General features: G+C 39.0%; 1 protein-coding gene across 1 annotated transcript in view; it reads right to left on the bottom strand.

Annotated features, from left to right (window-relative positions):
- The window catches only part of LRRC36 (leucine rich repeat containing 36), a gene marked incomplete at its 5' end in the record, with an annotated part of 29,575 nt that overhangs the window by 3,229 nt on the left and 7,990 nt on the right, over positions 1-18,356 (bottom strand). Inside the window, 6 exons of the mRNA XM_080644180.1 lie at positions 2,841-2,964; positions 4,200-4,345; positions 5,273-5,438; positions 8,984-9,273; positions 11,973-12,413; positions 17,311-17,362. Of these exons, the coding sequence (XP_080500306.1) occupies positions 2,841-2,964; positions 4,200-4,345; positions 5,273-5,438; positions 8,984-9,273; positions 11,973-12,413; positions 17,311-17,362 (1,219 nt within the window). The remainder of the gene's footprint in view (positions 1-2,840; positions 2,965-4,199; positions 4,346-5,272; positions 5,439-8,983; positions 9,274-11,972; positions 12,414-17,310; positions 17,363-18,356) is intronic.

Consider the following 18,356-nt stretch of genomic DNA (forward strand, 5'->3'; position numbering starts at 1 on the left):
CATTGATGTTTCTATCTCTCTCTCCTCCCTTCCTCTCTGAAATCAATAACCAAAATATGTATATATATATATATATATTTTAAAAAAGGCATGCGGTTCTGAGGAAGTCTAGAACCGTACTTCTTAAACATTAGAAACTTTAGTATGTTTACAGATCACCTGGGGATCTTGTTAAAAAACAGACTCTGATGCAGTAGGTCTGAGGTGAGGCCCGATAGTCTACATGTCTAACAAGCTTGCTGATCTGTGAATCACACTCTGAGTAGTAAGATTTGAGAAGGTGGAAAACAGAGCTACAATAGCTGTATTTATCACCAGTAAGCCAACACCGGTACTGGGCCTCAGGGCCTATTGAAAGTAGGTATCTAGTGAACAATCACCTGTTTTCAGAGTAGGTAAGTGGAGATGCTTTGATTATTTAGGCTTGTAAAATCAGACAGTGATGAGACTGAACTCTGGAAATTCAGTGCTGACTTCTAAATCAAGTTCCTTGTATAAATTGAAATGTTTGCTTAGGGGTGCTGAGCTGGAGGGTTAAAGCCAAGGGTAAACTTTATCTAAAATACTGGCCTAGCCGAAACCGGTTTGGCTCAGTGGATAGAGCGTCGGCCTGCGGACTCAAGGGTCCCGGGTTCGATTCCGGTCAAGGGCATGTACCTTGGTTGCGGGCACATCCCCAGTGGGAGGTGTGCAGGAGGCAGCTGATCGATGTTTCTCTCTCATCGATGTTTCTAGCTTTCTATCCCTCTCCTTTCCTCTCTGTGAAATATCAATAAAATATATTAAAAAAATAAATAAATAAAAATAAAATACTGGCCTAACTATATAGGCCAGTATTTTATATAATAAAAAAGTAGTACAAATCAAATAATAATAATAATAATAATAATAATAATAATAATAATAAAGTAGTACAAATCAAAACCAAAATTTCAATGAGAGATTATTTTTCACTTATAACTATGGCAAAAATTTAAAAACTATCCAGTGTGGACAAGGATAGAGTGAAAAGGGCATTCAAATACACTCATTGCTGATGTGAGTGTAAATTGAAAAAACCTTTTTGGGGAGTGATTTGGCAATGTATAATGAAAGCTTCAAAAATGTCCACATCTTAAGGAGACATATGTAGTATTTTCAACATTAAAGATTAAAAAGAATGTCCCCATCTTTTGACCCACTGATTCTACTAACAGCAATGTCCCTAGGACAACAGTCTGAAATGTACACAAAGATTTATGTACATAGATATTAATAGCTGCATTATTTATTGTAGTATAAATATTAGGACTCTCAGTTCTGGCAGAAGGAAAGAAAGACAATCTCAGAGAAGCATTTTCACTCTAGTGTCTTTTCTTTCATTTCAGGTCTTTTGAATGTTTGGAAATTTTTTAAAAATATGTTCTTATTATTTTTTTTAGAGAGAGAAGGAGAGGGATAGAGAGATAGAAATATTGATGAGAGAGAAACATCATTAATTGGCTGCCTCCTGCACATCCCCTACTGGGGATCGAACCCGCAGCACAGGCATGTGCCCTGCCCAGGAATTGAACGGGTGACCGCTTGGTTCCTGGGTCGATGCATAACCACTGAGCAACACCCGCCAGGTTGGGAATTCTTTAAAATCATTTATATTATAAACAATGGCAGCTTTATATATTTATAATTAGAGGCCCGATGCACGAAATTCATACAAGAGTAGGCCTTCCTTCCCCTGGCTGCTGGCACCGGCTTCCCTCTGGCACCCGGGACCCAGGCTTCCCTCGCAGCCCCAGCTTCGTCTGGAAGGTGGTCAGGAAGGACGCCCGGTCTAATTAGCATATTGCGCTTTTATTATTATAGATATCTAACATTAAAAACAACTATATAGAGGACTAGATAAATAAGGCATATTTGTGTGACATTATAGTAAATGCCTATACCAAGCATGTCAAACTCACAGCTGGTGGGCCGCATGCCTCTCATTTAAGGCATGCAGCCCGCTGGCCATGAGTTTGACATGCTTGGCCTATACTATAAAATTAACAATGTTAGGGTGTAGAATCAAATTGTTGATTGTCCTAGGGTAGAGAGTGGGGGGAAATGCACAAGGGAACTTTCTGGAGTAACAGAAATGTTCTGTATTTTGATTAGGATGGAATTAAATGAGTGTATATATTTGTCAAAACTCATCAAACTTAAAATGGGTGCATTGTTTTGTTTTGTTTTATATATATATTTTATTGATTTTTTACAGAGAAAGGGAGAAGGATAGAGAGTTAGAAACATAGATGAGAGAGAAACATCGATCAGCTGCCTCCTGCACACTCCCTACTGGGTATGTGCCCGCAACCAAGGTACATGCCCTTGACCGGAATCGAACCTGGGACCCTTGAGTCCGCAGGCCGACGCTCTATCCACTGAGCCAAACCAGTTAGGGCAAAATGGGTGCATTTTGTTGTATTGAATTATTTTTTAAAAATCAAGGCACACATTTAATTTTAAGTTAAAAATATTTGTATGGTGAAAGAAAATATACCAAAACACTAATGATAGTTATTGCTGGGTAGTGGAGTTTTATTTTTCTTATATTTTTCAAACTTTCTATAAAGAACACAATCTTCTGCTATAATCAGGAAAAAAAAGTATCATCTGAAAAATTGTAACATTTGTACTTGCTTTACAATGACCAAGAGCTTCATCTGATAACTCAAGTCACCTGCATTACAACTCTCTGAGGCACGATGATGGTTTCCATTTAGGTAGCCATGTGAGCTTTAGATAATGAAGCTTATTAATTGCATCATCTATAAACAAACAATTGTGTTGGGACACACCATACATTGCTTTTCTGAACTTACCGTAAGTGTTGGGCTGGTTCCCACTCACAATTGAGGTGGCAACACCTTCCTCCAACTGCTGGATTTTTTCTGATAAAATGAGGTTTTCCTCCAGCACTCTGACCAATTTTTGCTTCAAACTTTCCTTTGGGTCAACAAACAAAATACAAATACATTAAGAATCTGAAATTTTAAGAAGTGCTTTTAGAGACTAAAAGAATCTTTCCCCTGTGTAGTGACAATTGAATGGAGGTAAGTCTCTCACTAGAATTTTAATTCATTAATAAACATAGCTCAAGTGCAGCAAACAAATTTATCACACGGAGTTTCAATTTTTCTTGTGATTTATCCACTACTGTTGCTGAACAAGTGGTCATTTTGACAAGTGGCCAGCATTCTGAGTCATTTATCTAAAGTTTGTAGAAATTGAACTTGATGTTTGAGAATCCTCTAATGTTAAGAAAAAAGGGAGGGGGTCAATGGGGAAAAAAGGGGACATATGTAATACTTTCAACAAAAAGGTAAATTTTTAAAATTGAGGGGTGGGGGAGGCTTAAGGATATGAGTCCCTTTTTCCTCTTCCAGAGCCAGCAGCCTGATGCTCTAGGCCTGGCCTCTGGCTCAGGGCTCTCTGCTCCATCACAAGGGGAGGAAAGACAATCCCAGAGACATGTGCCTTCCCTCAGCAGAATCAAACCATGACCTTCAAGGCTATGATCCTTAACATTTTCACTCTAGGGCAGTGGTTCTCAACCTTTCTAATGCCGCGACCCTTTAATACAGTTCCTCATGTTGTGGTGACCCCCAACCATAAAATTACTTTCGTTGCTACTTCATAACTGTAAGTTTGCTACTGTTAATGACTCATAATGTAAATACCTGTGTTTTCCGATGGTCTCAGGCGACCCACAGGTTGAGAACCACTGCTGTAGAGCCTAAGACCATCAGAAAACACAGATATTTACATTACAATTCATTAACAGTAGCAAAATTACAGTTATGAAGTAGCAACGAAAATAATTTTATGGTTGGGGGTCACCACAACATGAGGAACTGTATTAAAGGGTCGCGGCATTAGAAAGGTTGAGAACCACTGCTCTAGGGTCTTTTTCTTCTTCTTTTCCCATTTTGAGTCTTTCTTTAGAATTTTTGGATGAGGGCTAGGATTAAGGAGTCATCCCTGTAGAACCTCTGACTTGTCCCTGTCCTGGCAAATTCTGTGTTCCTGATTTGCCCAGAACGACTTTTCTGTATTTTGGTTCAGGAACATCTAGGTGTTCATGGTGATGATGATCTTTATAGTACAGAGCTGTTCTAGTCTTGCTGCGCCGTCCTTTTCTAGTAAAGGAAAAGTAGGAAAGGGAGATGAAAGAGGCATACCATGTCATTAGGGACCACCTGCCCAGCCTCCTTCAGTTCCATCTCCCTCCTGTGGAAGGCTTTGGACGCATCTTCAGGATGTGAGCGAAACCACTGCTGAGAAGGAGCAGGGACTACCAAAGTCAGAAGCAGATCTCGGGCAGGACCTGCCAAAAATTCAGGTTGGGCACATGGGCCAATCTTAAAGCTAAAGCACAGAATTCCTAGTCAATAACTACTAGCTCTGCAGCATAAATAAGGTAATCTAATATCTCCTTTTTACGAGAATTTCATAAGTGGCTGTAAAAGGTGTTTCATGATTGGAGAAATTATATCTCACATCCTCTGTGGAGAAACAACAGCAGACCCTCTGAATGTGGGCTCTGTGCTATTCTCTAGTCACTGAGGAGGGCTCCTGGGGATAATTTCCTACAAAATGAGAGCAAAGGGTCATTGTGGTAAGAAAAGTAATTGGGCTAAGATTTCTTCTCCTGTATATCCCTTTAGAAATTAAAAAAAAAAAGTTAAGTCCAAATAACTCTAAAGTTTCTAATTTTTACTTAAACTTTTTTCACCACCAAGAACTCCTTGAATTTTTCTGCCATTAAACAACTAATAAACACATGGGGCCAAGGTTTGCAAAACAATTTTTCCCAAGTTCCTAAAAAGAAAGATGCCCTAAAAACAACCCAGGTCATTTAGTCATTGGAAGTTTTCAAATCATAACATCTGAACAAGCATCTCAGAACTCTGATGATCAAACCTAATTTCTACTGTATTTATTGGCACTTTCCTGAGGATCATAAAATCCTTTGTAACCGTTAACATGACCACTCTGTCATGTTAACATATCTCATCACTCTACATATTACCCAAAGACTACTAAAAAAAAAAAAAAGTTACAGGAGGAACAAAATAATTGGTACATGATGGAAGAGTGAGATAAAACAAACAGGAAGAAGATTATGAGAAAAATGCAGACTTTTCCATTACTATGTTATTGAGAAATTTTGGTAAGTGATCACGAGAACAGTTTTCCTTGTAGAACAGAAGCAAAGTCAGAGCCCTTCTCCCAGAACTGAGAAAGCACTCACCCAGAAACTTCTTGTTAAGGAGGAGGGAGCCGGAGCCGGTCCAGTGCTTATCCACAAGCTCCAGGAGCTGTCTGAGGACAGTGGCCACATGGGAGGTTCTGGCAGAGATCTGGGAACTGTGGTTTCCTGGCAAACCATGCAAACTGCCCAGGTCACTAGAGAGAGGCTCAAGAAAAAAACAAAAGACCCAAACATTCGTCATTCTTACACAATAAGGGAAATAAGAATTCAGACGTTTAAAGTGTTAACCTTTTAAAAAAAGAAAAAGAAAAAATAAGAATACAATATTATTTATGTCCAAGGCAAATATGATAATATATTCAAGGACAATTTCAAAGCTAATAGTATCTTCTTACATGATTTTCTGTAGAGATTTTGAGAAGAAAACAAAAAATGTTTTGACACATACATCAGTGGCTCAATATATTATGTTATGTAATATGGAAAGATTAAATTGCAGAACACTTTCAGAAAGTTATTATATATCATAAAATAAAATAAAATGGGGAGTAATTTAATAAAAAGCATAACTCATAATAAGCTTATATTATGAGTTATGATGTTACAATAAGCTTATAACATTTTAAATGTTAAATGTTATTGTTGGACCCAGTACTAAAGACATTTTATTCAGTAAGAATTGTATATATAGATGTATGGGTAGATCTGTCCAGTAAAATTCACAATTGTTTTTTATTAAATCTGACATGAGTAAATACATATATAGACATATCTGAATGATTTAAGAAATTGTGGGTTTTACTGGACAGATCTGTTTACCAATCTTCTCTGTAGGGTCTCATGGACTTCAAGAAAGCTGATATATATTAAAAACAGCCAAATTAGCCCTAGCCGGTTTGGTTCAGTGGGTAGAGTGGCAGCCTGCAGACTGAAGGGTCCCGGGTTCGATTCTGGTCAAGGGCACTGCACGTACCTCGGTTGCACTCTCCTCCCTGTCCCAGGCCCTAGTCGGGGCTCATGCAAGAGCAACCAATCGATGTGTTTCTCTCACATCAATATTTCTGTCTTTCCCTCTCTCTTCCACTCTCTCTAAAAATCAATGGAAAAATATCCTCGGCGAGGATTAACAAAAACAAAACAAAAAACAGCCAAATTATTTCTCAATCTTTGGCTCTTTTGATATAAAAAGTTATAGATGATTAATTAGCTGATGCTGTTATACCTACCAATTGTGAAGCAGAATACCAAAGACAGTGCGTGTTCGAATGCAGGCTTCTTGTTGAAATAGCTTGAATTGCTTTTAAAATTAAAGTCTGAATACTTGGACCTGCATTCTTTAAAAAAGTTTCTCCATTTAAAATAAATACTTATTTTAGAATATTTGAAAACTACAGAAAGTTTAAACTGAGAAAACTAATATCTATCTATGTATCAATTTATATTTTTAAATTTAATCCTCATCCAAGGATATGTTTACTGGTTTTAGAGAGGAAGAGAGAGAGAGAGAGAGATAGAAACATCTATGATGAGAGTGATATTTATAACGTGAGTTACACATGTGGCCTAACTCGTCAAAAATGAACATTTATTGCCCTTGGTTTTATGTATTGATAATTGTGTGTATATCATGCAACAACTTGGAACATATATGCCTTTACAGATTTTCTTTCATTTATCACAATGTGGTGAGAGTTGGGGATAATTTTTATAAACTTTGGAATAATTTTATTAATTTTTATGAGTTTTCATTTTCAGCAAATTATGGCTCATGGCTTTTAAAAATAAATTTTTATAACTTGCTTATGATTCTAAAGTCAGTTGGTAAAAAATAGGTTTACTAATCACAAATTCATGTTCATATCAAATTAATATTAAAAATTAATTTTGCATATCAGGGAATTACATTTAATAACTTTTTAAATGCTCTTTTCAGCAATTTTCTAATTTATACTTTTCTAGAAACTGAACAGTATATTTCTTTTATATTTATATCCAAGTAGCTCTTTTACAGCTCTTCATAAAAATAAAAATAGTATCTAACAGAAAAAAAGGAATGAGTTTTTAAGATTATCCAGGACAGTGCATTGAGATTTTAATTGCTATTTTAACAATATATACGGAATAGAAGTGAAAAAATTTCCTGGAACATGTCTTACTAATACAGCATCCCAAATATTCTAAGTGTTCCTGTACTTTCCTGTACCTAAATACATTAACACACAGTGCTCTCTGGAAAAATAGGTATCCAGTGGCTGAAAATGGGAAAAATGGACCGGAAAGCCAAGAAAGTATTACGAGACTGCCCCCTTCGGTATACAAAAATTATAGCCACCTCTGAAGTTTTGAAAATAGAATAGAAAGTATTTAAAGAGTAAAAAAAAAAAAAAAAAAAAAAAAAAATCAAACTTGTAAACCCATGCCAATGTTCAAAAAGATTTCTCACAACTGAAAACTAAGTGACTAGAAAGAGTCACTGCTTCCTTATAGACAGCAAATGATTAAATAACAAATGATTCATATGACAAAGGATCATAGGTTCCAGGAAAGAAAGGGCCATGAGAGCTGAGCTTCCTTTAAATAAAGAGAAAAAGGCTTCATGCTGGAAGTGGGGCCTGGAGAAAAATTAAAACTCAAACAGATGAGAGGAGAGTACAAGGCATTCTTTATAGACAATGTATGCAAAGGCAGTGACAAAACTGAGTTACTGAATAAAAACTGAAAAATAATGACGTTCCATTGTACACTACTATCATACCATAACTTTATAAAATTAATTATATTGTATATGTGGGAATGGTTATTGATTTGTTGTACTTTCTCTAAACCAGTGGTTCTCAACCTTTTAAATGCCGCGACCCTTTAATACAGTTCCTCATGTTGTGGTGACCCCCAACCATAAAATTATTTTTGTTGCTACTTCATAACTGTAATTTTGCTACTGTTATGAATCGTAATGTAAATATCTGTGTTTTCCGATGGTCTCAGGCGACCCTGCTAGCGGTTCTCAACCTGTGGGTAGCGACCCACAGGTTGAGAACCGCTGATGTAGAGCCTAAAACCATCAGAAAACACAGATATTTACATTACGATTCATTAACAGTAGCAAAATTACAGTTATGAAGTAGCAACGAAAATAATTTTATGGTTGGGGGTCACCACAACATGAGGAACTGTATTAAAGGGTCGCGGCATTAGAAAGGTTGAGAACCACTGCTCTAAACCATTCTCAGCTAAAAATACCTTGGATAATCTGATTCATCTTCTACCTGCTGCTACTTTGGGGAACAAATGGAATAATTTTACTTTCTAGACAGAAAAGCAATGCTTTTACAAGAAACGTCTCAAACAAGTTGCTTGTGGCCAAAGCAAATGTATAAACATGATAAACAACAAGGCTACAGAGATCACTCTCCAGCCAACCCTGAGCCCCAGGCAACTTTTGTTTGCATTCCTTCCTTGGGTAAACTCTGTCTGCCACTTATTATTATCAAAGTACTTCCCCACAATGTTTATGCTCTGGAAGTAGATTCTCCCTGTGACAAAAATTAAGCAATGTGGCAGAAGGGGAATGACTTTCCCCAGGGCAGAAGAATCACAGGCTTTGGCCTGGCAGTATTAACTACTGGCCTCTGAAAATCCCTTTGAGTTTCTAGCACTCTTGGTCAGAACCATCCCCACCCCAAAAAGAACCCTATTCTGGTCTTACATCCGAGCTGTTTTTTTCATAAGCACAAACAAGCCAACACTTGCCTCGCTGCCTGTAGCATCTCTGAAACCATGCTTTGGATTCAGTGTGGCAAAGATATTGTCCTTCCGTTTGAATCCTCTCTTCGATGGGCTTAGTGACCTCTTAGTCAGACTCTCTCTGTTTTCTGAAGTCCCAGTAGGCAACAGCAGTGTGCGTAGAGAGTCTCCCATCACAGAGTTGTTTGGGAAATGACCATGTGCTGGTGTCAAATCCCCAAGGCCGGTAGATAATTGTTGCTCCACATTGACCAGCAGAGCAGGGTCACTGTTGAAATGGGTTGTGGCATACAGATCTGTGAAAGGAACAGGCTGGGAGATGAATCTGCTCTTCAACTCTCCCTTGTCTTGCTTCCATCCTTACCCCACCCACAGTCCAAAAGTCATAATCTCCCTTGTATATACTCTCAACTCTCTGGACTCTTTTTTCTTCCACCTGACAAAACCCCAATTCTGGTTAAATCCAGCTGCCCACATACTCCAGTCCTACACCAGAGCAGTGAGAAGTAGCTGGAGAATATGCATCTCTTCTCACCATCTTCACTTTACATACATGACCGCTATTGTAACTGGGCTCTTGTACTGCCTGGCTATCCTAATACATTACTCTAGTCAATTTTCTCTTCTCTTCTCTGAGGTGACCATTTCACATCTCTCTTTTCCTGAAACTTCCAACAACTTCTCCTCCCTCCTCACAGGTACTAATCCCTTTATTTTTCTGAGAAAAACAGGCAATCAAAGGAAACATCTATGTGATTCCACCACCAAATCTATGTATTTATTGTACAAATTCTCTGAATTCCTTCTTATTATAATCAATGAACTGTCTGTGTTTCATCTAAGGCCAACTTCTCCACTGGTGGACAGGATTCCATCTCCTCTTGACTACCTAAGGATTTTTCTTGTACTTTTCCCTTTTTTTCTCCTGCATCATCAATTTTCCCTCTGCTGGATCATCTCCATCATGATTTCCTTGACCCCATCCCCCCTCCAGCTATAGTTCCATTTCTCTGCTTGCTGTCATTGAAAAACTCCTTGAAAGGGTTGTATATATTTGGTAACTCTATTTCCTCTCTTCTAATTCTTTCTTGAATTCACGTTAGTGAAGCTTTTATTAACCACGAGTCTCCTGAAGCTGCTCACTAATGCATTGCCAAATACTATAATCACTTCTCAGTCCCAGGCTCACTTCCCCTATATTAAAAACATCTGACACGATATATTGATCACTCCGTCCCTCCTCCTTGAAATATATTCTTCACTTGGCTTCCAGGACACCACTCCCTCTTTTTTTCTCCTACCTCATTGGCTGCTTCTTTCTTGCTCTCTGTGCTGGTTTCTCTCCATCTACTGGATTTCTAATTGTTAGAGGGCTCAGGATTTGTCCTCAGATCTCTTTTCTACATTCACTCCTTAGGTGAGATCCTATCCAGTCTCAGTTTTAATGCCATCCATACACTTTTGGTTCCCTGAACTCAAAACCAATATGTTTAATTATCTAACTGGCATCTCTGAGAAGTTTTAACAGGCGCCTCAGATTTAAGATGTCTAAGACAGCATTCTTGATATCTACCCTAAAACCTATTTGTCCCATTCTTTTCCATCTTAGTAAATGATAACTCCATTCTTTCAGTTATTCAGACTCAAAACAGGGAGTCATCCTTGACCTTATTTCTCTCAATCCATGAGAAAATAATGGGATGTTGTCTTCAGAATATATTCAGAATCAATACCACCTCTACTGCTAGATAACCTCTTAAATGTTTTTCTAAGTTTCTACTGTTGCTCCCATTTTCTATTCGTAACCCAGAAGCCACAGTAATTTTTAAAAAATATATTTTATTGATTTTTTACCGAGAGGAATGGAGAGGGATAGAGAGTTAGAAACATCGATGAGAGAGAAGCATCAATCAGCTGCCTCCTGCACACTCCCTACTGGGGATGTGCCTGCAACCAAGGTACATGCCCTTGACCGGAATCGAACCTGGGACCCTCAGTCCCCAGGCCAACGCTCTATCCACTGAGCCAAACCGGCTAGGGCCACAGTAATTTTTAAGTTAGATCATATCACTCCTCTACTACAAACTCTCCAATGTCTTCTCATCTCACCCAGAATAAAAGCCTGACTGCTTGCTTCCTCTTTACACTTCACCTCGCCCTTCTGCTGCAGCCATACTGGCCTCCTTGTGATTCCTTGAACACACTAGTACTAAGCATGTTCCAGCCTCAGAGACTTTGCACTTACTATTTCCACTGTCTAGAAAGTTCTTCCCCAATTATCCACATGGCTTATAGTCTCATTTCATTCAAGTCTACTTTTATTATATTTCATCGGAGAAACTTCCCCTGATCATTCTGTCTAAAACATCATCTCCCCCTTATTACACTCTATACCCTTATCTTATTTTTCTTCATAGCACTTATCATAACCTGACATACATTTATATGCTAACTTGTTTATCATCTGTCTTACCCCCTTTAGAATAGAAAGTCCATGAAGTAGACTTTTTTATTATTATGGTAAAATATACATGGAACTTTATTTTTATTTGCTACTTTATCTGCAGAGCTATAACATTATCTGGCACATAGTAGGTATTTAATAATTTTTGTATAGTTAATAAATAACTAAAGAGGGTATAACTGTCACTTTACCTGAAACTAGCTTTTTCTGAAAAAGTTACTAGAATAGAAGTGACTTGTGTCCAGAGAAGACTAGATGCTACTAGAAATATGTCTTGGGTTGCTATTTAACTAAAATAACATATATGAAGCTCACATGTCTACAATATATTTCTATAATATATCTCACATTTCTCTAATATATCTACCACATTTAACTCATACCCTGTAGATTTCTGTAGGTTCCATGGACCACTGGCAACTCTGAACTACAATTTAAGTAATGCTAATGCAATTTAAGCAATGTGAATTCCAAAATTTCCAGTTATACCCTCCATTTTCATATCCATGAAAAGGCCTATAAAACTATTACCTGAACTAAGCTTCAAAAGCCTTCCAGTGCTGGAGTCAGAGTTTGACAGAGGAGTCAGTAAGTCTCCACAGGAATGGGATGTGGTAGCCTTCATGTCATTAGAAGGCTTTATGTTATATTCACGGTAGTTCTTGCTTCTCTGAGGCCTTTTACCAAGACTTCCATGCAGGGATAAAGTGTGAGAATAATGACTATCATAATTGTCTAGACCAATATCAGAAGGTAACTGATAGGGATGGATCTGGCTAGAATCACCGACATCCAAGCGTTTACCCAATAAGGCATCGTGAGTAAGCTGATAAGCATCGGGTTTTGGTAGCATGTCCTTTTCTGGAGAAGAACCTGAAGATTTATTGTCCACAAAAGATATTCGGTACCCTTCTTTAGCCATCTTCTCTGGGGATCGAACTGTGGACTGGCGAGGTGAGTAGTGTCTGAATTCTAATCACCACCAAGGAAAATAAAAGGAACAAAATACAATGAGAATTATTCTTGGCCCAGTTAAGATACCCCACTACACTGGACATATCTCTGTCTACCAGAAAAATTTCTCAGGAATAGATGGCTTATAATTTTGATAAATGGTAGCATAAAGTGATGAAAGGACTTCTGCATGGACAACAACAATAAAACCCCACCATATTGGACATTATGTAAACAGTGAAGAATCCGTAACATTCTTGAGATAAATTTCATGTCAACTTAATCATGTAGGAATTTCCTCCTGAAACTGTAGTGTCAGTTTTCTAGACACTATTCTACTATCTAATAAAAGAGTAATATGCAAATTGACTGTCATTCCAACACACAAGATGGCTGCCCCCATGTGGTCAAAGATGGCTGCCCCCATGTGGACACAAGATGGCCACCACAAGATAGCTGGCAGAGGAGGACAGTTGTGGGCAATCAAGCCAGCAGGGGAGGGCAGTTGGGAGGGACCAGGCCTGCAAGGGAGGGGAGTTGGGGGAGATCAGGCCTGCAGGGGAGGGCAGTTGGGGGGAACCAGGCCTGTAGGGGAGGGCAGTTGGGGGGGACCAGGCCGGCAGGGGAGGGCAGTTAGGGGCGACCAGGCTGGCAAGGGAGGGCAGTTGGGGGATGATCAGGCCTGCATGGAGGGCAGTTAGGGGCGACCAGGCCTGCAGGGAAGGGCATTTAGGGGTGACCAGGCCTGCAGGGGAGGGCAGTTAGGGGTGACCAGGCTGGCAAGGGAGGGCAAAGGGTGACCAGGCCGGCAGGGGAGGGCAGTTAGGGGCAATCGGGCCAGCAGCGGAGGGCAGTTAGGGGCAATCGGGCGATCAGGCTGTCAGGGGAGTGGTTAGGGGGTGATCAGGCTGGCAGGCAGAAGCGGTTAGGGGCAATAAGGCAGGCAGGCAGGAGAGCGGTTGGAAGCCAGCAGTCCTGGATTGTGAGAGGGATGTCCCAGATTGGAGAGGGTGCAGGCTGGGCTGAGGGACACACACCCCACCCTGTGCACAAATTTCATGTACCGGGCCTCTAGTATATAATAAAAGCCTAATATGTTAAGTGTCCAGTTGACTGGTCAGCCATTCAACCAATCAAAGCATAATCTGCTAATAATATGCTAAGGCCACTCAACCACACGCTATGACATGCACTGACCACCAGGGGGCAGATGCTCCGACTGGTAGGTTAGCTTGCTGCTGGGGTCCGGCCGATAAGTGAGCTAGGCTGGACACACCCTGGAGCCCTCCCGTGGCCCCTCCCCTGTGGTCCCTCCCTGGCTGGCCAGCTTCCCACGTTCCTCCCCTGCCCCAGTGGCGTCTCTCGGCCTGGCCAGTGCCCTCTTGCAATCTGGGACCCCCTTGGGGGATGTCGGAGAGCCAGTTTTGGCCAGATACCACAGGCAGACCAAGGGACCCCACTGGTGCACAAATTCATGCACCAGGCCTCTAGTTTTCACATAAAATAATTTGATGTATCCCCATAATAGTTGTGATCTTATTTATTCAGCCAATAGATAATAGCTGGCAGGTCTATGATTTCGTAGACTCCCTTGATAAAGCTAAGTCCCTCCCATCCCCAGAGATTCTAGGTTCATTCATTGGGAATCACCATCCTAAGCCAATATAAATGGCAGGGAATGCAAAACCTGTGAAAATTCCAGCTATAAAGCATTTGTATCGGACAGCTCTACCTGTCATCTCCAAAAAGCCTCAGAGTGGGGCAAGTAGAGCAGTAGACAGAAAGAAAAGTCTTTGTACTCTTTGGGGTTTTCAGAGTTGCATGTGCTTAGAAAGGGTTTCCTTAGGAAAGAAAACATACTATATCTGAGTTAGTCACATTAACTTTTAAAAAGTGGAACCAAGTATAGCTCTATAGAACCTAGAAGAATATCAGTGTTTTAGCCAGGGCCAGCCTCTACAGTGGGGGAAAGATTGTAGAACAGTATCTTTTTTTTTTTTTTTAATATATTTTATTGATATTTTACAGAGAGGAAGGGAGAGGGATAGAGAGTTAGAAACATGGATGAGAGAGAAACATCGATCAGCTGCCTCCTGCACACCTCATACTGGAGATGTGCCCGCAACTAAGGTACATGCCCTTGACCGGAATCGAACCCGGGACCCTTCAGTCCGCAGGCCAACACTCTATCCACTGAGCCAAACTGGTTTTGGCTAGAACAGTATCTTTACATAACAAAAAGAATATAAGAACAAGAAATTAGATTAGATAATTCAGACTATTCCTCCTATTGAAGACATTTAAAAAGTAGGGTGATATATGTTCTTAAAAGCATAAGAGAGCGAATGAGCTGGTGAGGAATTTCTAGCCCAAACTCTAAGAAATAGCAAGAACTCATATAGGTAAATCTAGCATTTAAACTCACTTTTACCCTAAGGAGTTTTAGGGTGACAAGTATAGAAGTCCAAGTCCAGGATCCATCATGGTGAGGAGTATGACAAACCACCCCACATTCCTGCTCCCTCCCCCCATATATTACAACGGAACCCTGAGCAGGATACAATATTCAGGGTAAGGGTAAAATAGAACTAAACCAGCCCTTATACTAACTGGTAATCCAAGTTTGCATTATCTGGGTAGTCTTGGGAACCTCAAGCTTTGAGCTTGGATTAAGGTGATCCCAAACTAATAGTGCCTCAGGCCCCTGGTAAAGCAAATAAAAATCTGATCTGGAAAAGATACCTTCATGCAAGAATTTAAATCATTCCTACATATAGTTTTTCAAATATAATAGTCAATAGATAGCCCAAACCAACCAAAAAAAAAAAAAAAGGAAATAAGACAACACAAGAATGAGTAGAAAAAATAGACAACAAACACAGACTCAGAAAAACTCCAGGTATTGGAATGAACAGATGTAGCCTATACAACAACTATGTTTAAAGAAATATAAAATAAGCTAGAAATTATCTGCTTATAAAAAAGTGATCCAGCAGATTTGAAAAAGAACCAAATAAAATTTATATAACTGAAAGCTAAAGCAATTGAAATTAAGAATGCATCAAAAAGCAGATTAGACACAGATGAAGAGAATGTTAGTGAACTTACAGATAGATCAGAAGGAGTTATCCAGAATTAAGAAACCAGACAAAAAAATGATGAAAGGGTAAGAAACAAAGTAGACAAAGTGAAAAATTTCTGACATATATTTATTTAATTAAGAGTCCCAGAAAGACAAGAAAATATTGGACACAAACAATATTGAAACATTTTCCATAAGACACAATTCACTGATTCAAGTGTAATAAATATAGAACAGGATAATAAGAAATCCACATGACATAGTAAAACTACAGAAAACCAAAGACAAATGGAAAATCTTAAAAGCAGCCAAAGGAAAAGACAGCCAAAACCGGTTTGGCTCAGTGGATAGAGCGTCGGCCTGCGGACTGAAAGGTCCCGGGTTCGATTCCGGTTAAGGGCATGTAACTTGGTTGCGGGCTCATCCCCAGTAGGAGGTGTGCAAGAGGCAGCTGATCGATGTTCCTCTCTCATCGATGTTTCTGACTATCTATCCCTCTCCCTTCCTCTCTGTAAAAAATCAATAAAATATATTTAAAAAAAAAAAAAAAACAAAGGAAAAGACAGACAGATTATCCTTGCAGGAGTCACAGACTTCCCGCTGACTACTCAAAAGCAACCACAAAAGATGGAATACAGTCGAATACCATCAATATTCTGCCAACCTCAAAATTTATACCCAGCAAAAATACCCTTTAATAATGATGATGAGTCTGGCTTGTGTGTGGCTCAGTGGTTGAGAGTCAACCTATGAACCAGGAGGTCACAGTTCGATTCCTGGTCAGGGCACATGCCCGGGTTGCAGGCTTGATCCCTAGTATGGGGCATGCAGGACGCAGCCGATCCATGATTCTTTCTCATCATTAATATTTTTCTCTCTTTCTCCTTCTCCCTTCCTCTCTCTGAAATAAAAAAAATAATACTGATGATGAAGTCCTGACCAGTGTGGCTCAATTGGTTGAGCATCATCCCATGCACTGGTTTGATTCCAAGTCAGGGCACATACTCAAGTTGTGGGTTTGATCCTCAGTTGGGATGAGTGCAGGAGGCAGCCAATTAATGTTTCTGTCATATCGATGTTTCTCTCTCTCTCTCCCTTTCCCTTCCTCTCTCTCTAAAAAAATAAATAAAAACATATTTTTAAAATAATGGTGATGAAATAGAGGCATTTTCAGACAAAAACTGAGAGTTCATCATTAGTAGACCCAAAGGAAATTCTAAAAGATGTACTATAAGCTAGAAGAAAATGGTCTTGGGGAAGAGAAATCTGAGATAAAAAATAAATGAATGGCAAATAAAGTGGATAAATTTAAATGAACACTATAAAAAATATCTTGTGGGTTTTAAAAAATAGCATTAAAATCTATAATAGTATACATAAATCAGGAGAGATTAAAAAGAGTAAAGTACTTTAAGGTATCCAAATTATCCAAGAGAAGAATTAAGTATTGATTAATTTTAAAATTGTGTAAGTTGAGAATACATATTGTAGTTTTGGAAATAATACTAAAAGTATAGAAACAGTGTATAACTTATAAACTAGTAGAGGGGTAAAATAGACGAATAAAAACATAATAAATCCAAAAGATGGCAAGAAAGGTAAGAAAAAGAAACAAGGAATAGTCAATTAACACAAAAAGTCAAGAACAAAGGAAGCCAGAATATCCATTTTTCAACCAGAAATGCTTTACAGGGCAGCCCCTCACAAAAGCAGAAAAGAGTTTGTTGACCACAAAGGGCCCCAGGGCTGAGACATCTCCTTCTCCCAAATCCCATCACATCTACATCTCTCTGATTAGTATGGCGAAAAATACTCAGTGAGCAAAATATTTACCATCTTCCTGATGATTATCACTTGGCATCTCCCTTCGTCCCACTTCTTGCATCTAAAAAGAAGTTTGAAAGTTTAAGAGAAGGTGAGTTTACTACACCAGGCATTCAGAATATTTTTCTATTAATGAGCAAGACCATCCTTGCAGACTAGGGAAAGAGGCCTTCAAGCAAAGGTCCAGGTTTAAGCCTACTTTAAAACTGTCACAATGCCCCACTGGTGTGGCTCAGCGTTTGAGCGTTGACCTATGAACAAGGAGGTCATGGCTTGATTCCTAATCAGGGCGCAGGCCCAGGTTGTGGGCTGGACCACCAGTCGGGGGCATGCAGGAGGCAGCCAATCCATGATTCTCTCTCATCAATAATGTTTCTACCTCTCTCTCCCTCTCCCTTCCTCTCTGAAATCAATAAAAATTATATTAAAAATAAATTAATAAAACTGCCACAATACAAAGAGGTTCCAGAGTTGCTTTGGAGTAGGTACAAAATATCCTTAGATAATAAAAGCCATACCAGTGAAATACTATATATTTTCCTTCTTAGATAACTCAGCATAGAAGTTAGATGGTGCCACCCTTTCCACCTTTATTTTTTCTTTTTGAGGAACTCCCACACTTATTTTTACCTTCTGGTAAAGCTGAGTGTTGACCACAGGAGCTACTGGGAGTCTTAATAGGCTGAACATTAATCTGAAGCATAATTAAGCAAGGATGATACAACATAGGAAGCCATCTGGGATTTGCTTTTTCAAAACTCATCTTAAAGTATTTAGTATATTTTTCGTAGTTATGCAAAGAAAGAAATCCCACTTCCTATTTCTTAAATGAAAAAGGATACACAGCAAGCTATTCAATTTCCTTTTTCTTTCACTTCAAGAAGTAATTTTTTAAAAGTTGGGTATGTTAATCTAAAAAGAGCTATTTAACTTTAACTGTAGGTTGGAGTATCCATTGTTTCCATTGCCTTTAAATCAATACTAAGATATTAAAAATGGTAACTGAGATAGTTTCTAAGTCACCCAAGTAGAATTCCCGAAAACAAAGAAACCAA

This window comes from Plecotus auritus (genome assembly GCF_963455305.1).
Source record: "Plecotus auritus genome assembly, chromosome: 10".
Lineage (NCBI taxonomy): Eukaryota > Metazoa > Chordata > Mammalia > Chiroptera > Vespertilionidae > Plecotus > Plecotus auritus.